Genomic DNA, 14,458 nt, shown 5'->3' with positions numbered 1-14,458 from the left:
AGGAGGGGGAAAAAAAGACAGGGTCTCTGTCAAGAGGATCAATAATTTAATTTAAACAAAATTGTTCATTTCAATAGAGAAATTATCAAATCACACTTTTGGGTCTCCATATGAAGACAAAAATTGGGAATGAGAATGCCTCAACTGGGTAAATAAGACCTATCTGAAAAAAAACAGAATTTAGGCTTAGGAAAATTAGTCTTGTAGAAATAAAAACTTTTGAAATTTAGTGATCCCTGCAATATGTATTCCAATATATTCATGTTTTCAGCTTTCATTCTTATATACCTCAGACTTCTCAGGAAGACAGCAGTCACAGTAACACCATAGAAAAACTCAAATTATGAGAAAAGCAAGAAATAAATAAGAACAAATAAATACCTGTAGAAGTATCCATTATGTGTGCCTCTTCCCCAGATATTACCCTTACTGCCAAATAGAAATTTTGGAGGTTTTTACAATCAACACTCTGCTCATTGTTTCAAAAATATTTTCTTAATATTTCAATGATTTTCAGATACATTTTCTCAGGTGCATCAAGGCCCCAGATGAAATCAAGATGTCCCCATGCAGGAAAATGCTCATGGTAAATGAGATTAGTTATCCGAGGAAGTAGCCTTGCCATGTCTGTTGGATCTGCAAAAGTGTCCTGTCCACCACTCCAAACAGCAGTTGGTGTCTTTATCTCCTCTATCTTGTATGCAGGAGGAGCAGTCTGCAAGACAGGGAGGAGACTGAGTGAATGCTGCTGTGTCAAAGCTGTGTTTAGAGAAAGGCTTCTGTGCAAGCATCTCTCTTTGGCTTTTGCTTCTGCACTGCCTACAGTAAAACCACAAGGATGAAGGCCACCCTCTTCTTGCTCATTGCCCTGACCCCATTCCCCATCTATTGAATGACCCATCCTATTCCTGTTCTTCCTCTAAAGCATGGTTAAGGATTGTCTTGCAGTTTGGTCCTGTCTTGTGCTCTTCAGGGGTGTGGGCATGCAGAGAACAGTGTCAATATTCACCAGTCAAGGACTCTGGAGATTTTTCCTGTCTGTATTCAGGGTGAGGTGATCTATAAGTTTTTTGGGGTGGACAGAGTGCAACTTTTGGTCTTAGTTTTCTTGCTTGGAACTGAAGTGGAAAGGAAATAATTTGGTCATTAATGATTTCACTCTAGAAAATTTCTGAGTGTGTGAGACAGAAGTGACTGATTGTAGCTCTGGAACCTTTCTGTTTGTGAAAACCAGCATTTTGGTACAGCACAGGACACTGCAGGTCAAATGTGCTGGTTAAAAGTGAAATGGTTGCCAGTCCACTGGAGAGGTCACTGTGAGATCTGTTTCCTCTCTTAAATGAAAGGCAGGCTTTGAGGATTCTAGGGCAAGTGAAGAGCTCTGTACTCACCCAGTCCTAGGACTTGGGTGTGGTTCTTATTCATTTTTGGAATGACATTGAGCACATCTCAGCATCAGTAGGGGAGACAAAATGAACTTCTGTTAATTGTCTGTAAAGGTCTATCTTTGCCTTGTTTGTGAACAGACTTTTACACTTGTGTGTGATTCAGCTGAAACATTATCTGAGACCACTCTCCCCCTTGCTAACACTCACAGGTGCTAAAATTGGAATTTTTCTACTACCAGTTTTACCAAGACTCAAGGGTAAGTTCTGAGGGAGTCCATTTGGCCTTACCTGGTTGTATTTCTTCATGTTTTCCTTAGAGCCATAGTCATAAGCTTGAAACCGGTCTGTATGTGCTAGCTGTTAACAGAAGAGACAAAATGAAAGATGTGAGAGATGAAGGAGTAGAGTGCAGGAGGCAGACTCCTGCCTGTGAGTTAAGTCAAGGCTCAGGTAGTGGACTGTGTTATTCTCACACTTTCTCTGGTTGCAGGCTTCCAGGGTGCTGAGGATAGATCACAGGGTAAGTGGCTTTCTGTCCAGATCCTTATCTTCAACCCTCAATATGTTTTGTTGCTTAACAGTTTGTTTTACTACCTTAGATAACTAAAGTTGGGGTCACTGTCATGCAGAATTGGGTCCAGTTGTCACATGGAAAGAGAACCTGAATGTCTATAATGTGCCAGGTAATGTATAATACACCTTGCAGGACTGGTGAGTGAATACCTGGATTTATTTGTTTGTTTTGGTAATTTAATTTTTTTGCACAAACATGGCAAGCAATTTCACTTGTGAGTGGTCTGTAATAAAGGGTGAGAGAAACCCAGTCTAGAAAATCTTTGCTTCCAGGATTTAAGTAGCTGGGTAAGCACTAAAAATCTGCCTGGTGCATTGTCTTTGCTGTTCTGTCTTCCTGTATCTGTGTTTGCTTTGCATCCACTTGATTTTGTTTGAGGCTGGCAAAATAAACCATAGAGTCACTAGCTGTTCATGGTTTGTGTCCATTTCCTGGCTAGTTGTATCCTGTGGGACTGACTGTTGGGAATCTTTGTCTTCAGGAGCACATCTATATTCTAGACCGTATTAAATCTGCAGGTGCTCATGGCAGTAGGTGAGAAGGTATGACGGTCAGTTTCCCAAATCCAGAGCCTCTGGATTTCCCTGTAGGCTGTCAGTTGCATAAAAAGCAGCAGTGAGAGATTGTTTCCATGTCAGTGCACAATCATACCTGTCGCCAGTGAAAAATGTCGTGTACTGATGTCCCAGCTGGGGAATGTCCTACGTACATATCTGTTCGACTCTGGAGAGAAAGCAGACATCTTATAAAGACAGACATCCAGTGCTGTGACAGAATAAAACTGTGAAGAAAGTGAGCTTTTATTAAAGAAGTCAGCTTACAAAACATTTTTTATAGTTCTGTTAGGGAGATGTCCTAATTCCATCTCCCTGGATTCTTCTTCAGCTGTGTTATCTTGCTCTGAGAACCACAATAGTGACTTAAGCAAGGCAGGAAATACCCTTCATGGATTAGCTCTGCAATTCAAAAGCTGCAATGGATTTTGCATTGAGCCTTTGAGACTAACTGCTTTCCCATTTGTGCTTTTAAAAAGGATTATAGATGAAAAAATGGGCACAGTTGTTTTAGACATTGCAGTAATAAAAATTATACAGGGCAGCTTCTGCATTCTTTGTGTAAAGGGGATTGGCACCACAGCATCCATGTATTGGCAGGCAGAGGGAAAACTCTGCTGTCTCTCCTGTCCTCTCTGACTGATGCACAAGTGTTTGTGAATCCCACTGTAGGTGTGCTGCACACCTCAGCACAGTGGAAAGGCTTTCTGTAGCTCTACACCTTGTGAATGGAGCTGTTGGGACCAGTTCTTGGTCAACAAAACCAGGAAAATGTCCCTTACAGTAGTTCCTTGGGACCAAATTTTTGGTGCAAATAGTCTGAAAACTGGGAACAAGAAGAGGTTTTTCTCCTGTCCTTTAGCTATTTCAGTGTTCAGAGGACCCCAGTGTCTATATGCTAAGGAAGGAAACTGTCCACTGTATTGGCAAGAAGTCTGACTCCATCACTCATTGTCTCTTCTTAAAGATCATCTGTCTGGGACAAAACTCTGGATGGCTGAGCCCCAAACAGGGAACGTCCTGACATATGCAATATAGCTCCACTTTGAACTCAGTTCTTTCTCTCTGCCCCTGGAATGTGCCCAGCTGTTGGTCCCACCCATCCCTAGCCCTAGCCACGTTGCCACTGCTGACAGTCCACCAGGTCCTGGCATTCCCTCTGTCTGCTGAGAGCAACAGTGGGGTTAATGTACATTTACATGCATGACAGTACCTAGGCAAGGATGTGGTGCACAAGTGCAACTGCCAAAATCCCTTTGGTTTTGCTCTGAGTAGGAGTTCTTGCATACACTTACCGAGTTGATATTTTTTACACTGCCTCCAGCTATGTAGCAGAGAATATGGGCACAAAACTTATCCAGGCTTGTACACAGCTGTGTCACGGGTCCTTTCAGGAACTTGATCTGGTGGGCAGCTCCTTTGTAGCCAAGTACTAACTGAGGGAAAGGAAGAGTGCAACGCCTTTTTTTTCTTGTTACTGAAGAATTTTATGCAGAAAATTGTTGCTAATAATTGTTGCCTAGCCTTCATAACACGGTATTCGAAGAATGCTGGAACAGCCTACCCTCACAGTACCCCTTAAAACACCCTCTTCTCTACAGAACATCATTTATTCTTCCTCCTTCATATTACTATCAGCAATCCTCAAGCAAGCTGTCCTTCCATTTCTAGTGTGCTGACCCTAATGCCTACTCATTTTTAAAGTCCTACAGATTGTCATGTCTGTCTTTGCAGTTCTGGTTTAACTCCTCCTGTATGAGGCCAGCAAAATTTTAGTCAAACAGAAGGAATCCTAAAACAGGACAGTTTCACAAGTCTCCTGCTTCATCGGGAGCTGCTGCTACAAGCTCTGTATCCCAACTATTTTCACCACAGGATTTGGGAACAGTTTTTTCAAGACCACTCAATTCATACCCAGCTCAGTGTCAGCATGTCACTTGTTTGGGAACACTTGACCTCAGGCTGAGGGAACTCTATAGAGATCAGTCAGGCATTGGACTTCTTAGAAGGAAAAAATGACCTACCCTGAGCAGTGGTTCAGGAAGATTTGTTATCTTAACCAGAGGGCTTGTAGCATGTGGGCATGCAGTTACTGGGCCCAGAGCAAAGAACACTTTCACCCGTTTAGCCAGCTCAGGGTACATGTAAAATGCTATGAAGCCTGCAAACACAGAAGAGACAGCCTGAGTTAGTGAAGATATCCTCCATAGACAAATTAAATACATGAACAGCAGACAGAAAACAAGACATCATAGCAGATTGGCAGCCCAGTCTGTTGTTGTGTTTGTGCTGCGTGCTTTACTTAAGGAAAGTGTTGAACTGAAATCCTGAAACTAATTTTACTTGGGAGGCAAAGTTCATTTTAAGATTTAAAGCATGTCTGGGCATTGTCTTTATCAGAACCATTTTTGTAGACAACATGTCAGTGAGGTTTTGAAGATGTCATAAATTCCCTCTGAAGTTCATGAAACTCTCATAAAAAGAGTTTTTCAAATTAGAGTCTCTAAAGATCTCTGCATGTTTATGCTTTCATGAAACTATAGCATAATTAGCTGAATACTGGGAGCTTTGAGTATTTTCAACTGATTGCTTGCATCACAGGCAGATGAAGAAAGCCTAGATGCCTGGTTTGTTTTGCCATGAGGGTCCTTAAATACTCTTTTGAGAGGCAAAAAAGAGAAAATATCAGAATTTGTGACAATATATGATTTTTCCCCACTTCCTTCTCTTTTTTTCTGGGTTGTTTACATTAATAACTGGCAGTGGCTCCTTTCTAATCAATGTCCATTCGTGAATCTTACACATAAACCATAACCATCAAGAACTTTCAACTAAAGAAAAAAGAAAGCTGCATTTAGAGGCCATGAAATGAGTAATTACAAAGGCTGGACCTAAGAGAAAATAAACTATTAATGTTTCTACTTTCCTGATTTTTGTTCTCTGACACTATGGTTTTAAACAGCAATGTGGCCAGTTATAGCCTGTCATTAACTACAACTTAAATTGTAAGATTGAACTATGTTATGACTTAGTAATGTTAAGGTTATTTTTCCTTGCCTTCAAGCAATTTAATTTAAATAAATGTATTCATGTAAATGATGTATTATATGGGCTGTTTTGTCTTTTCAGTTTTTCCACCCTGTTCACAAGAACAGGGTCCCCAGGGCAATGGTCACAGCACCAATTCTGCCAGAGATCAAGAAGTGTTTGAACAATGCTCAAGATATTCTATGATTCTATGATTCTAATTGTCTGCCTTAATACAAAACAACTTCATGTAAATTCCCCTTGCTGAGAAAAATACCCTGTAGCAGTACAAGAAATACCCAGTAAATTACTGTTATTATGTCTGTAATTATTTTAAAAGTTGAACTATCACTGCATCTTCTATTAAGTTTATTTGCTTCTTAAGGGTAACAAAAGATGATTTTAGAAGAGGTTTGTATATTTTCCAAATCTCAACACATAAAGATCTCTATGTTTTTCTATCTCTCTACAAACAAGTAAAACAACAGAATTAGTGAGGAGAGTAACCTATTGATGAAATAGGAACACAAATCATTGTCAATAATTCTCCTGACATTACCTGAAGTTGACCCTTCAGAGTGACCAATATAGAAAACATCCTTCTGCCCAGTTTTATTCATGATGAAGTTCAGCTCTGCTGGAATATCATATTTACCCATTTCATTGAAGCTGTGGAGAGAAACACAAAAAGCTGACAGACAATTTGACTATCGCAGTGTGAGTTACTGACGGTCAGTTTTGTTCATTGCACCAAGCAGGAGCCATTGAAGGAGGAGGTTGCACACTGTGTCTGCATCCTTGCTGGAGCTGGGGGAGTGGGCAGAGGGGTGCAGCTGTGCAGCCTGGCTGCCTTGGGCTCTGTGCATGAGGTGCCAGTTTCACCTGACAGCTGCAGCCCTTGGGGAACTGAATTTAATCAGTGCTTTCAGCTGGATGGGTTACAAAACACATTTCCCTCTTGGCTGAATTCAGCTGTGAGAGATCAGATTTCTAGACAGGGCTGCTCAGCCTGTTCCAGATGAGGTTCTTGCTCTCCCTCTCACAGTACAGGCTCCCTTTTCCTCAGCATCCCGTTTCATTTCCCAGTCTCCGAAATCTCTTCCCCAGCCAATGCTCCCAACTCTGGGTAGTAGTGAGCATCCATCTTTGTCTGGTTCTTTACTCTCCTGGGTTGGTGTAGATCCTGATCTGATGCTGCTTTAGGTAAAGGCCATCAGGCTGAAGCTATCTGGTCCCCTTGGAGTTTCTATGTTTAGTCTTTGTCTCTCAAATCAGTACCTGAACTGCCAGAACTCCTTCTGGCAGGGCTTAAGGGTCTTGTGTTTTAAAGACCAGGTGTTCCCTCTGCTGTTTCCCAACCAGACATCATAGCCAGCATCGGCAAGAACGAAGCCCAGGCTGTTGCTGGGCAGGTTGGAAATCCAGTGAGTAGCATCTCCTAGAAAAGCATGCTGCAGGAACACTGCAGGCCTTTGCCCTGAAAAAGATTTTAAAAATACTTTTATTGGAACAGCAATTAATGTGTATTTAATATTGGAGTGCATTTTGTGAGAGGTTTCCATCTTCCAGAAGCTCCCAGGAGAACTATATATAGATAGTGGTTTGAGAAACCTGAAGGATTTTTCTTATGCAAGCAGGAACCATTTAATGACATTTCATAACCATTTTACAGGAGGTCTGGCAAATAATGAATTTACTGAGGATGCTTGTCCTACTTCCTCTTGCACTGGAAAGCCAGCTTACAGCCCCTATGCTGAAACCATCTACCCAAAGGTGAAAACTGCTGAAAGCACAACAGTGTATGGAAGAGAAAGAAAAACTAATCCAAAGAAGGAAATCCACGCTTCAGTAACCACTGAGCAGGGCTGAGAGCCCCTGATCTAACTTGGCCAACCTTATTTTGAGAGCCAGGCTGGTCCAAATTATCTCCAAAGGAGATGCAGTTAGGGGAAGGCATCCAAATAAATCATTCTATAATACTAACAAGGACTAATAATCAAGGTAACAGTACCCAGGGTACCTCAAATTCCAGCTAGAAATTTTTATTCAATTCAGAAATTGTGATGAAACTGATGAATTGCATTTGCTTTTCACTGACAACCTGTTTTCTTTCCTCCTTCCTTAAGAGTATCTCTGTCTTTCAAAAGCCTGGGAATTATTCATACACCTAACCTCAGAGGCTCTGTTGTCAAGCTAATATTTTATATGTGTGTGATTTGTGTTGTTAAGGCAAAACCTTCCCAAATCCTGTTTACCAGCCTGCCTGCCAGACCATCTGAGGGAAAGAAACTTCCAACCCTTGGATGTAGCAAAATTACTAGGGAAGTCTGAAATAAGGACAGAGACACTGAATGTGTGGAGTTAGATGGATTCAGGGTTTGAGTCACACTTCTGACTAGGTGCCCTTGTGGAGATGGAAAGGAATGGAACATGCCATTGCACATGAAAAGGGGAAATATGGGGAATCCGTGTAAGGGTTGGCTCCTCTCAGACCTTCCTTGTGTCCTGTAACTTCCACACCTGTATTTCGGTCATTCCTCCCAGCAGGAATTCTGTAAACAGCAAGAATGTATCCATCCTCTGTTGTAACTTCATATTCCTCGCTGGGGTATCCATGATATCTGATAATTTCACTCTGTGGAAAGCCAGAGGAGAGTTAATTTGCCAGCTGTCCTGTTCTAGAGCCTAACCAAGATGAGCAGTGCAGATGTGGAATGTGCTGATGGTACTGCGAGGCCCCAGCCACAGGGAACATGGCTGAGAATAAACATTACAGATCTTGTAAAAAGATGAAGCAAAGTCCTCTTCAGACCCGTTTAGAGGTTGTGGTTGTCTGGTATTTAGCCCCCTGTTACAGGACAAAGCAGAACTGTGCTGAGTGACCAGCTCCCTTATGAGAAGTATTTTCATGTTATGCAAGGCTTATACAATTGTACCTTTCTACAGATTAAATATGCAGCTATATCTGTATAAGACAATGCCAGTAGCTGTGGGGATGGTCCTTAATGAGTCCCTTCTTGGAAAAATGCGGTTAGGCAAGTCATGCAGGCAAAATAAACAAGGATGGAGATCATGTCAAAGGAACTAATGGGACAACCTACGCCTAATTTTGCATATACTCTGAGGAAATCTTTGGCGACCCAGGGCAAGGAATCTTTGATTAGTTTGCATTGAGAGAATCTGAAAAAGGGGTTCAACCTCCCTTACCACTGTTCTGAGCAAACAGTTTGTTATGGAAGGGTAACACCTGAGATGAGAAACCAGCCTTTGCCTTGTCTGCAAAGGAATTTTTCTCTGTGGCAGACCAGACTGTTTGGATAGGAAAATCAAGGTTTCTTCCAGGCTAGTGCTGGAAGGTTCCTTGTTCTCATGCCAGGTTTTCATTCCTCCCATTCGGCAGTAGCCTGAAACACCAACATGTGTTGAGAAAGCTGACTGCAAACAGGTATCATGAGCCATGACACAGCTCCACTTTTATCATATATCTGTTGGGCTTCACCCTAAATGCAGGCAGCAAAGTCTCTTGTTCAGTTTAGTATGGACTGGAGCAGCAGTCTGTGCTCTGTCCACAGGCCAGGGCTGAGTCTGGCCACTGGGATCAAAATTACATGGTGTGGCTCTCCAGTGCCCCTCAGGAGGTTCTGGAGAGTTGCCTAGCCTTGGAAGCAAAGGTAGCAGCCAGCAGTCCCCACTGCAGTGCTGTGTGTCTGTCCTCATGCAGTGAGGTACATCTGTCCCTGGCACATTCAGAGCTGGCCCTCATGGTGGGAGTGACCCTAAGGCAGTGGTTTTGGAAACAGCAGGCTTTGAAAACAGGAGGTGCAGAAGGGGCTCTTCTTAGCTTTCCTGACAAGGAGTGTTAGCTGTGCAACTGGAAGAGAAGCTTTAGAAAAGGAAAGAAGGTGACCCAACTTACAACGTTCATGAAACATTCCGGGTTGCGACTCTTCTTGCAGTGGCTTGTGTCAACATCTGCAGTGGAGGCTGATGTGAATCCTGCTGAAAAGGCAACTCCCTGGGAGCAGAGCAGCACGAGGAGGCACCACATCTTGGGGCTGTGTGGAAGGGCACATGCAGAGGTGTTTGTGTTGGGAAGAGAGTGGTGTGGAATTCCACAGGAGGACCCAAGAGGAGAGTCTCCTGAAGGTTGCCTAAGAACTGTTCCCCAGGAGCTGCCAGACTAGGAACCTGTGTGGGGATGGGCTGTCTTTAACTCACCCTGTTTAACAGGTAGAGTTGCAGAACAGGAGCAGAAAGCACCTGGGGATACCATGCATGAGTATCCCTGAGCACTCTGCAGAATACAGGGGAACTGGGGCTGGCAGACAGGGCCAGCTCTTGGCACGAGCCTAGCAGCTTAACAAAGAAGCGTGATCACCTGAGATGACCATCACCCAGCTTGTCTACCTTTATCTGCCTCCACCCTTCTGCCAGCAGGAGAGGTGAAGGGAGAAGAAAGCACTGTTTGTGTCCTGTCTCCTCAGGAAGGAGGTGAAAGAGGTTCAGGATGGGCTCTCTTTATCTCGCCCTCTCTTGCTCTGGGACTGAATGCTATTCTTGTGTCTGTCAGTGGTGTGCTGGGGGAAGGGACCAGATAATGAGGCTCATGAATGGGTCAGGAATAATTCAGGCACTCTGTGAAGAGATTTAATGGATGTTGGGCAAAATGCTTGTGTGTTCAGTGCCAGTTTGTGCTTCCCTCATGGGGCGACGTGCCCCCGAACATAATCAGTTCCTCTGAGAATATAGAGCAAACAAAGTGACCATGTGTGGCTCCCCAAAATGCCCATGAGCCAGCTCCTAGACAGCCCTACCTTTTGGTCACCAGGAAAGCAGCTGTGAGGAGAGAGCAATAGATCCTGAGAGTGCCTTTGTGCTGCCAAGGGCCTGTCTACAATACCTCTTAGAAATGGCTGTCTATAGTGCAAATCTTGTATTGGTCACGAAGAAGTGAGACCTTGCCCTTTCCTGGGATGATGGATGGCTCCAGATTAGCATTTCTGAATAGAAATTGCAGAGTACAGTTGATCCAGTACCAGTTTATGCCAACTGCATGTAAAATAGATATGCCTCCAGGTTTTAGTCTTTATTTTCTAGGATCCAGACCAATGAGTGCAGGAGCACTGCTCTCCCTGAGCTTCCCAGACTTTTTTGCACAAAAAAGATTGGTCCAGAAAGCTCAGTGCTGCACTTATATATTTAGGAAAAGCCACATCATACATCAGATTTTTGTTTTATGCTGTGCTTTAATGTGTGAGGAGAGAATGATACCTGTGAAGGGAAGAGTAGTAGTCATTCTGCGTGTGTATAAAGGCCATAAAGATCAGGCAGGAGACCTAAATATTCAATAGTACAATCCATGGGACTTAATGCAGTGTAAGGCTTCAGCTCATTGCAGCACTTGCAAGAATGCCTCACCAGGAGTGGCTGGGGACACCACTGCTCTTGCAGGCTGGGCTTCCTCAGGAGAAGAGGACACATTTCCACGACCATGTTGTGTTTGTGTTCACCATCCTGTCTATCCTTTAATGGACTTTTGATGCAATTGTTGAGTATCTGCCAAGTCCAGCACTGAGACTGGGGTTGCAGCAGTTCCTGAGGACAGTTTGTCAGGGAAGGACAGGGAACTCCAGAGGGTTCAGCCTTGCTGGGGGGAAGGCAGGCGAAGGCTGGCTGCTGTTGAACATAACCTGGTGTAATGTTCAGCAGCAGCCAGCAAGAGTGAGACTGTCAGCATTTCAGGGTCCATGTAACTTCACAGTAGCCATACCATACATGTTTTGTGAGTGACTTTCATAGGAGACCTTCCTGTCTTACAGTTTTTGTTAGGAAGTTAAGCAAGCTCAGGAGACAAGTCTTTTGGGAACCAGGCATTAGACATGGAGAATGCAATTTTTAATGATGAACAGAGGTTCTCATGTAGCACATGTTTTTTGAGTCTGCTTCTAGCATAAGACATCTGTTATGACGAGATATGGGGCTCTGTGAAGTTTATTTGTACTCAGGCATGTTCAATATCAAGATCAAGAGAAAATAAGGAAGTATTCCCCATCAAGTAATGGGGAAGAAGAACAGAATTTGCGGGATGAGAGAGAGATAAACAAGGAAAATATGTTTTGACTTCTGGTGATCTTCAATTTGGCCTTTAAATTTGACTGAACAAATTTAAAGAAGTCAAACCTCATGAGTCATCAAGCAGTTGAAATGAGGTAGCATTTGGAAACGCACAGAACTTTAAATTTGGCATGAAAACACACTTCATTAAATTCCCTCTGTATATCAAATACTTCTTAACTTTTTTTGTCAAAACAGGAACCCTCACAACTACATACTCAGGCAGTGCAACACTCTGTTTTGCTCTCTGCTGTTTTCCTCTGTTCTAGTGGGAGCAAAATATGCCTGCCTCTCCCTGCCCTGGGAATCTCAATTTGGCAAGAAAAAGTTCTGCTAGTATCTCAGCTTGTTTTCACATCACTACCAAAATTAATAGAGGCAATGCAGAGGCTTAATTATTCCTCTTGTTAAGGTAAACTTTCCTCAATGCACTCTCTGATCACCTGACTTAGCTGGCATGGCTTATGGACTTCCAGGTATTCATCTTTTACTCAGATGAAGGGGGCCAAGTAGCATCAACCTTGGCAGGCCACTGCTCTCTTAAACTCTAGGAATAAAACAGGAGACGAAAACCTCTGTTTTCATCTAGTGAGATGAAGTCATAAGTAACCACTGAGAGTGGTAAACTATCACAAAAGAATATGCTTAGATGGGAAAAAGATCAGAGAGAGAAATGCCCCTGAAAGTTCCTCTAAGTACTTCTAAAATTTAGTGAAGCTAAGATGCAAGCCATTCCGAAATTTGTCCTTTTATCCTTGTGCCTTAAACAGCCTAAAGTTTACTTCACAGAAGCTGTAAGGCATAGGTACACCAACCAGAAGAGCAACTGTGACAAAACATGCATGAGAATTTGCTGCCTTACTCACTAATAAAATACACCCACATTATACAGAAGGAGCAGGAGATCCAGATTACACACTACTGCAATACATGCACATTTATTCCCTTGTTCTCAGAGGGAAAAAAAACAAGTAGGAAAAAATTAAATAGTTTCTCTCCTTTTCCTTTTTGTGCAGGTCAAATTTTTATGTCTTCTAGCTTAAGCAGAGAAGCACTTCAGTGCATCACAACAGACTTAAAAATGAGAGGAAAAACCCTGCTTACTTTTTCAACCAGCTGCACAAAAGCAAGGCAGCACATCTTCGTGGAGACAGGAAACAGAGAAAGAGACCATGAGCATGTATGTACATGTAACTTACCTCTGCTTTGACTGCCCTGCTTCTGCCTTCTGCCACGGCCACTGGTCTGTCTCCACCAGCAGACTGATTCACTGGCAGAAACCTGCGCCAATAAAAGGAAGTCAAAACAAAATGAGCTCTTCAGGGAAGCAGCTGTGAGTGTCATGAGTTGGCAGCACGAATGGCAGAGCGTATTTAAGTGCTGATTTGGCAGCATTTCAGCAGTGGGGAAATCTTTGTGATGAAGAAGATGATCTGGCTTAATTCACCACCCCAAAATGCTCCATGGAGCAGGAGAGTGTAGAGGCTACCTATAAGTCAGTGGTTAGAATGTTTAACTGGGATCTGGGCGTTGCAGTTCACTGGGGCTGTGACAAACCTTAATCTGTACTGTTGCTCAACTGAGGGGATGCCTCAAATGTAATCCTTTAAGATGAAAAGGAGGAAGTGTTCAGCTTTTCCCAACATAGTGTCTCAAGAAAACTGTCTCTGCTATTGCTTTTCATTTGGTTTATGTTAACTTTAACATTGCAGACTGACCTAATCTGTTTTCCAGTGAGCAGTACAACTAATAAAACCCACCTTATTCTGCATTAATCACACTCCAGTGCAAAAGAAAGCTTGAACACATGTAACCTTTTTCCCAGTGAGGGAACAAGAAAGGGTTCTTGTTTATCCTAAGCTATTTTCATCACCTCTGAAAACATGGTATCTGGAGATCTTTGCTTAACAGCTCAGTTAGCTGTAGTCAGCCTGAGGGCTCAGTCCTCACTGAGATTGGCTCGATGACCGTGGGCAGAAGGACTTGTTCCGTGTCCTTGGGCAGCTGGGCTATAAACTAAGTACATACAGTCCTCCTACATGAGGATCCACCTGTTCTCCCAATTAATTCACAAGTGTCTTCAGAAGAACTTGAGTTTCATCATGGACTGATGAGCATTCAGAGGAGCACCAGACAAAAGGGATGTGTTCTTGGGAGCAGCATTGCGCAGTATGATGCCTTCTTCTACTGGGGGAAGGAAAGGAGTGAAACAACAGGATGTCAGTGACAGCACAGTAACAGTCCTGCTTTACATACAAAGTGAAGAACATTGTTTGGGATAGTGGGAAAGGTAGTTTGATAATTTCTCAATGAAAAGCACTATAACTTGACTTCCCTGATGCCTATAAGTGACAATAGCTATCATCAAACCATAAATTGATCACTCAGAAGGACTTCTGCACCATGATGTCTCATCCCTTCTCATGTCCCAAGGTGGGATCAACAGTCCCCATGATGTGTCTAATGTTGTTTGCTCAACCCACTTTTCTTGATTTTCCAGAAAATTCAGCTCTCTGCCTCCTCTATGGTGTCCCAGGTTTCATGATAGCTGGACAATTGCAAACTCCTTCCTAGGTGCCTTTATGGAATGCTCTGCCTATTCTCAGGTACGATGCTGTTGCATTTAGCATGGAAAGGATTGAAAACTTATAAAGCAGGTCTCATGTCCTCAAACATTTTCCCTGCAAGCAGTGAGTTAGTTGAAAGTTTGACTCTCTGTAGGGCATTTGTTTCCAGGAATTTGTATCTGATGGAAGGAATGTTCTTTTCTGGATGGGCACTGTTTTGTTTGGATCAAACTC

The 14,458-nt window shown here is 43.0% G+C and overlaps 1 protein-coding gene across 1 annotated transcript; it reads right to left on the bottom strand.

Annotated features, from left to right (window-relative positions):
- Nucleotides 1-29: 29 nt before the first annotated feature.
- Nucleotides 30-13,127, bottom strand: LOC103813937 (lysosomal acid lipase/cholesteryl ester hydrolase-like). Its single transcript, XM_009087320.4, has 10 exons — nt 12,857-13,127; nt 9,460-9,598; nt 8,064-8,178; nt 6,822-7,020; nt 6,103-6,212; nt 4,541-4,677; nt 3,812-3,952; nt 2,614-2,685; nt 1,677-1,745; nt 30-715 (listed from the first exon to the last, which is right to left on the bottom strand). Exons 2-10 carry the CDS (start codon nt 9,589-9,591, stop codon nt 482-484), a joined length of 1,209 nt encoding a protein of 402 aa, XP_009085568.2. The 5' UTR covers nt 9,592-9,598; nt 12,857-13,127; the 3' UTR covers nt 30-481.
- Between the last annotated feature and the right edge of the window lie 1,331 nt (nt 13,128-14,458).

Source organism: Serinus canaria, chromosome 6 (assembly GCF_022539315.1).
Source record: "Serinus canaria isolate serCan28SL12 chromosome 6, serCan2020, whole genome shotgun sequence".
Lineage (NCBI taxonomy): Eukaryota > Metazoa > Chordata > Aves > Passeriformes > Fringillidae > Serinus > Serinus canaria.
Note: the sequence above shows the minus strand (reverse complement) of the source record. Positions and strands in the feature narration are given on the sequence as shown.